At 51.4% G+C, this 6,723-nt stretch overlaps 1 protein-coding gene across 1 annotated transcript; it reads left to right on the top strand.

Moving 5' to 3' along the window:
* Positions 1-780: 780 nt before the first annotated feature.
* On the top strand, positions 781-5,612 carry LOC112942812 (histone H3.3). The gene is made up of 3 exons (XM_026033827.1): positions 781-977; positions 2,127-2,280; positions 4,976-5,612. The coding sequence occupies exons 1-3, from the start codon at positions 850-852 to the stop codon at positions 5,102-5,104; spliced, it is 411 nt and encodes a 136-aa protein (XP_025889612.1). The 5' UTR covers positions 781-849; the 3' UTR covers positions 5,105-5,612.
* Positions 5,613-6,723: the final 1,111 nt, after the last annotated feature.

Here is a 6,723-nt window from a genome sequence, read left to right on the forward strand (position 1 = left end):
CGGGCGGCCCCGCGCAACTCGCCCGCCCGCCTTCCCCCGCTCCCCACAGTTGTTGCTCGGCTTCACCATCTTGTCTCTTTTCTCTGGTCACCGACCATATTTTTTTTCCTCCCCCGATTGCATAAAAAACAATAAGAAGGGGGAGAAATCCGCCGCGGGAGCCGCGCAAACCCCGCGCAATCGGGGGCTTTTCCAGCGCAAACTTTTCTGCCACCCCCCCCCGCGACCCGCACCCGCGCGCTCGGGAGTTTCTTGCGCGTTTTTTTCCCCTGCGGAAATTTTAATTATTTTTTTTTTTTCCCCTCGATTTATTTTCTCCTCCCGGGCGACAGCCGCCGGCGCTGCCTGCCCGCGCTCGCTCCCCTCCGCGCGCGCCTCCCGCGGCCCCGCTCCGCGCGCGAGCGGCTCTTGGGCCCGCGCGGCCCCACGGGCAGCCGCGGGGCGCCGCGGGGGGGGGCCAGCGCGGAGCCCGTGGGGGCCCCTCGCGCCGGGGTCCCGCGGGGGCAGCGCGGCCCCCGCGCGGCTCCGTGACGCGCGCGGCGCGGCCGGGCGGGGGCAGCAGTTGCCCTCCTCCGCGCTCCCCTCCTAGTGCTGCTGCTGCCCCGCGCCGGGGGGCGGCGGGCAAAGCCCCCCCCCTACCCCCCCAGCTCCAAATGAATTATTTTAATGTAAATAATATATATATTTTTTAGAAATTACGTGGAAGGCGCGCGGGCGCTCGGCATGCGCTCCGCGCCCTGCGGGGCGGGCGGGCCGGCGCGCGGGGCAGGGCGCGGGGGTCGCGGCCGCCGCTGAGCGCGCTGTGCGGGCGCAGGTTGAGGCAGCAGCGGCGGCGGCGGCGGCGGCAGCATGGCCCGCACCAAGCAGACGGCGCGCAAGTCCACGGGCGGCAAGGCGCCCCGCAAGCAGCTCGCCACCAAGGCGGCGCGCAAGAGCGCGCCCTCCACCGGCGGGGTCAAGAAGCCGCACCGCTACAGGTAACGCCGCCCCTTCCTCCGCCCCCTCCTCMTCCTCCTCCTCCTCCCGCTGCTGCGGCGCCTCCCCAGCGCCAGCCTCGCTGCGGCTCCGCTCCGCGGCCCGGCCCCGCCGCCCGTGACTTCCTCGCCGGCCATCCCGGCTCTCCTTCTCTCCAATCCCTCCCCACCGCCGGCCGGCCGCGGAGCCGCTGCCTGTAGTTTTACGCTATCCCAAAATAGACCCTCGTGCGCGGGAGGAAATGGGTTGGGACGAGAGCGAGGTCCTTTTGGTAATCCTCTAATAATGAAGTTTTCCGCCCGCGGAAGCGCGGGTTCTGTCCGGAAGGGCACGCGTCATCCCTTGACTTACATCGCAAACGCAGAAAGGGGGTTGTGTTTTACTTGGGAGAAGCAGGTAGGGAATAGGAGGAGGTTTGAAATAATAAGCGTGAATTTGAGGTCTGCTGATGTCGGTGTGAGGCCAGAATTAACAGCTCTGGAGAAAGGAAATGGAGTTGGGGTTAGAAAATGCAGAGTTTTCCACTGAAATAAGTGTGATGGGAATTTCATGAATGAGCTGTGTGATTTCAAACTTAGACTGTTAATCTGAGTTTTTCGTTTTGTCAGGAAAAGCAATACAAGGAATTAAGCCTTYGTAATGATATGATAATGCAGAATATAAACTCGATCAATTTCTYGAGAAATGGGTGTCCCTCTGAGATGTGATAGGAGCGAAAAAGCGCCGTAGCTTCCGAGTACTGCCCTGTCTGCCCAGGGGCAGCCGGGGGGAGCACGTGGGGCAGCGCAAGTGGCGAGCTCGTGCCGGAGCCGCGGTTTGTCTGCTCCACAGCTCCCAATATGAGGGCGGAAGGCGCCACGCGGCGGTGGGGCCTCTGCTCCCGCGGGGCCTCTTCCCATCGCTGCCCAGGCAGGAGGTGCTACGTGAAGCCCTGGGAAGCTTTGTGGAGATCCAGGTGGGAAAGAGCAGCCCTTTGTTGGTGAGGCTTGTTCCGTCTGGAGAACACTGGGTGCTCCTAGTGCAGACAGCCCAAGTGTCGCTTTCAGTTTAGCTTATGGACCTGTGTTTTTAAGGAGATGAAGGATATGTTTCTAAACACTAACGTTTTCTTTTCTCTCTCTSTCCTTTTCTCTCTGATTTGACTGACAAAGGCCAGGCACTGTGGCTCTCCGCGAAATCAGGCGTTACCAAAAGTCCACGGAGCTTTTGATCCGCAAGCTCCCCTTCCAGCGCCTGGTGCGTGAAATTGCTCAGGACTTCAAGACAGACCTGCGCTTCCAGAGCGCCGCCATCGGCGCCTTGCAGGTAAGCCTTGCTCTGAGCCCTGCAGCTGCCAAAGCCAGCGCCGTGCTCCCAGAGCTTCCTCGCTGCTCCAGCACCGTTCCCGGTGCTCCCAGTGCTTAAGCTTTATCCTTAGCAATAGGCACTTTCTGCAGCAACGTCGCATCAGGGAGGCGGCCCTGCGGGCAGCCCGGACCCGCGCAGGCCTTGCAGGAGGTGTCCGGAACCCCGTAACTGCAGCGCCGCAGCTGCCCTTCCCACGGATCCACCAGTATCCCCTCAAAAAGCTCGGGAAAACCGGGAATTTCCCGCGAGCCAGGGAGGCAGCTGACGAGCCCCGCCCCCTGCTCCCATTGGGCAGCCTGTCTCCAGGCTTGGCCTGCGCGCCCTCTGATTGGTGGGCGGCCGCGGGGGCGTGGCCCCGCGGTGGGGTGGGGGCGGGAGCTCCTCGCTGCCCTCATCGCAGGCGCGAGTGAAGCCGCGGCCCCTGGCGGCGCCCAAAACGGGGCTTTTTGGGGCTTTTTGGGGCTTTTTGGGGCTTTTTGGAAAAGGCTCACCTGGTGCCCGGGATGTTGCTCCGCACAGAGCAGCGTTTAGCAGGTCTGTGCCCAGCTTTGGTACCGGCTCAGCCTTTGGAAGTGAAGTAGCCTGAGCACGAGGTGCTACCGTGTCCAGCTTGTTCTCGTCTGTCCACGTTAAGATCTTGACATGCTCGAATGTTCCTTAGAGAACTAGCCTGAGACACCCCATGGAGGCATGCTCAGGCAATTGTTTTTTCCGTAATGCACTTACCTTCAAAATGTTATATAGCATATTTTGGGGTGAAATATTGATTGCTCTTTCTGACCCAAACTACTCACAGTATACCTTAAAATCCAGTATGACCTATGTGGAACCTGATAGCATAAAGTCATTTTAATGTATATAAGATTCTTTTTGCTTCTGCTGTTCTGAAGACCAGTCTCTAATTATATAGTTGCCATTCCCAAATACAATTCCCTCAAACTTGATAGTGTAGACACTATGCAATTTTGTAGAAAAATTGCATGTAATTCATTTTTTTTCCCAAGGCTGCAATCCTATCATGGGAATTACATGCTACATTTACCTTTCATCATAAAAATGTGCTCTTGGTTAAAAATAGGTGTCTGCTGCCTGCTTTTACCCATTAAAAGATTCCTCTAGCACCTGTCTGTAGGTGGAGAATATTTGATATCCAGGCTAAACTTGTAATAAACTTGCATCTGTGTATTGCTATGGTAACTTTGCTGTTTTCTGATGACATGATAAGGGCAAAAATGTATGTTGTGTGACCCTGCAGAAGCCTGAATTTACGCTTACCTTCAGGAGGTGACTCTGTGTGTTTGCAAAGCCCCTGCCTTTGCTTTAATTGCTCATTGCAGCTCTTTAGTCCTGGGGCTTGGCTTTATGTGTGCGTTACTGGGAGTTGTTGGTAAACTGAGCGGCCAGCGCTGCTTCGGGGTGCTCCTCTGAATGTTCCTGTTCTGCATAAAGCTGCTGCTGGTGTGGAACTTAACATACTGGTACTAGTGCTTCCTACTTGCATCATGTAAAACAGCATTTTCCCTTGTCTAGTTCCATGTTGTTTGTGCCATCGCGTCTGATTTAGTAGAATGTCATAATGCTTCATGTAGTGAACTGGCAAAACTGTGCTGGGTCCGTGTTGTGTATGTGTTTTAGAAGGGTGCACCTGAACCTGCTTTCTGTGTCTGTGCCTCCCTGCTGCTCCCTTCCTGCCCCGAGCACCTGGGGCCTCGTGAGCCTCCTGTGGAGCACCGGCCTGTCCAGTGCTTCCCGGCACGCGGGTGGGTGCTGGGATTCTGGGGTTTGACCCTGAGATGTGTAAGYGGGTACGAGCTCTGCACTAGGTAGTGGCTATCGTAGCCAGAGGAATCGTTGGGTCCCAAGGAGCTTCCGTCTAACCGAGAACCCTGCCAACAGTCCGGTAGCAGGGAAAATGCTGTCATCAGGAATGTAACTTTCCCGGGATAGAGCTTTCCCTTTGCACTCCCCAGTGCCGCTCCTGTGATTTGCACCTCTGTGAAAATCCCTTGGGTTTCACAGCTGTGGAACAGGCAGCAGGTGCTCGCAGGGAGCGGGAACTGCAGCAAGCAGGACCAGGGTGTAAGGYTAGTCCCTGAGACCCCTTCCCAGCTTCGGGTCTTTTGTAGCTGAGAAATTCTTGAGTCACGGGTAGTGTTTTATATCCAGGAATTCTGGATTCATATTTATTARGTTATGCAGCCTCTTCAGAATGCACCGCGTCCTGTGGCGGGAGGCTCTGTGCCTGGGCACTGTGTGAGGAAGGAATAGCTGCTCTCGCAGCACCCGCCAGCTTCGCCTGATGCCCAGTGGCTGTCACGCTGCAAGGGCAACAGATACGTCGCTCCGCTGGTGTAACCCAACCTTGAGAAAGAGAAGCTCCTAAACAAACTAACCTTTGATAAGATAACCCCTTGTGCGCGTCCTCCTGGAGTCTTTGGCTGTTTTCCAGTTGTGTTTCAGAGGATGCTTTCACCAAATGACAGTAGTGCACACCTTAGCACAGAATTGTTACTTGGTGCTTTGCAAGAAAACAGAGACTTAGTTTTTTGAGAATGCCAAACTTCTGCCATATGTTACCAAAGACAAAAGCCTAAACTTAATACCATGCCATGTTGTGCTCAAATAGTGCTCTTAACTCTTTTCTTCTACATAGGAGGCAAGCGAAGCCTACTTGGTTGGCCTGTTTGAAGACACCAACCTGTGTGCTATCCATGCCAAACGTGTCACAATCATGCCAAAAGATATCCAGCTAGCACGCCGCATACGCGGGGAGCGGGCCTGAGCCTCCCTCCGATGGGTTTGTCCTTCTCGATGCAAAATCTTCTTCCTGTTATTGGTAGTAATGAACGTTAGATATTTTTTCCATGGGGTTAAAAGGTACCTAAGTATATGGTTGCAAATGGAAAAATAGGGGGGACAGAATTGGATATTGGCAAGGGTTTTTTTTTTTCCATTTTCATTTGTGTGTGGATTTTTAATATAAAAAAGGGGACATAGAGCATTAATGCGGTCAAAAAAAAAGTTTAAACAATTCAACTTTATAAAAAAAAAAGATATAAATAAATCTGTCAATTTTTTTCTGGACAATGCCAGCATTTGGATTTTTTTAAACAAGTAAATTTCTTATCAATGGCAACTAAATGGTGTTTGTAGCATTTTTATCATACAGTAGATTCCATCCATTCACTATACTTTTCTAACTGAGTTGTCCTACATGCAAGTACATGTTTTTAATGTTGTCTGTCTTCTGTGCTGTTCCTGTAAGTTTGCTATTAAAATACATTAAATGATCCTTGCTTTTAGTCTTGATTTTTAAATATTTCATGGGGATTATATTGGATTAAAAGTAACCAAGCTGTATACAGGCTTCTGGATAAATCTTCTTGCCTCCTCCCTGTTTTTTGTCAGTGTGAGACCCAGGTACAGCAGATTTATGATGCAAGTGCTGGGGGTATTACCTTGGCTGAGGTAGCATGTTTGAGTGTCTTCTAAAGCATGAAATTTCGGTCCTCTCCATATAAAGGCAAATTGAAAAGGTTTATTTATAGAGAGCCTGAGCTCTCTAACTTTACTATGCTTTTTATCAAAAGCAATTTTCTTGCAGTATATTGTTCTCTTAAGTTAATGCTGAGTTTGGAAGTGCTTCTGATTTTCATGATCGTTAGGCTATGCTCTGTAAGTTCTTGAGTTTATTTTGGTTTATTGTTTTAAGCCTCATGCACTCTCCTGACTTTGTTACTAAGTTTCGTTCTTGGCTGATAATTTTTTCTTTCAGTAGTGTCCTCTAGTGAATCTGAGCACTTAGTCCAAGTACACTGCAAGCAGGAAGACACTTCTGTAACCATTTTTCTGTTACAAGGCTTCATAGAAACAAATACTTGCACAGAAACACACATTTGAAAATTTGTGTGTGGGGGATTGAAAGGTCTCATAGAGAAGTTTACTGCTGAAATTATTCTGTGAATCTTAGTTTTAAATTTTCACCTGACACAAGGTTAAGGTTTCTGATGGACCAGCCCAGCAGTAGTGCTGTGTTCTTCAATTGCTGCTCTAGATAATGAGTTACAGAGAAGAAACTGCCCAGGCAACGTACGGATTTCACCCCTGTGCCAAGACCTCCACAAAGCGGTTTTGCTGCTGACTTCTTTCAAGACATTCTGGCTGAGCCCAAAATACGAGGGTGAATTTGTCTGAAAATTGCCAAAGAGGATTAATAGAGATGTATTAGGTGCCTTAGGATCTTGAATAAAGAGCCCAAACTTACAGGATAAATCACATTATTCATAACTTGTTCAGCTCTAGGAATGAATGCTCTCTGCCAGGATTGTGTCGAGTGATTTTAATGGAATGGCTTGTCACAGGGAAAACTAATATCAGGCAAAATGTGATCATGCTCTGCTG

The sequence above is a fragment of the Nothoprocta perdicaria genome, unplaced genomic scaffold (genome assembly GCF_003342845.1).
Source record: "Nothoprocta perdicaria isolate Ctin4 unplaced genomic scaffold, notPer1 scaffold_133, whole genome shotgun sequence".
NCBI classification, from domain to species: domain Eukaryota; kingdom Metazoa; phylum Chordata; class Aves; order Tinamiformes; family Tinamidae; genus Nothoprocta; species Nothoprocta perdicaria.

Bases quoted from the DNA above. Each gene is read 5' to 3' on its own strand.
- LOC112942812 (XM_026033827.1), top strand. From the start codon at position 850: ATGGCCCGCACCAAGCAGACGGCGCGCAAGTCCACGGGCGGCAAGGCG. The intron at 978-2,126 runs GTAACGCCGCCC...TGACTGACAAAG, and splicing joins AAGAAGCCGCACCGCTACAG to GCCAGGCACTGTGGCTCTCC. The intron at 2,281-4,975 runs GTAAGCCTTGCT...TCTTCTACATAG, and splicing joins CCGCCATCGGCGCCTTGCAG to GAGGCAAGCGAAGCCTACTT.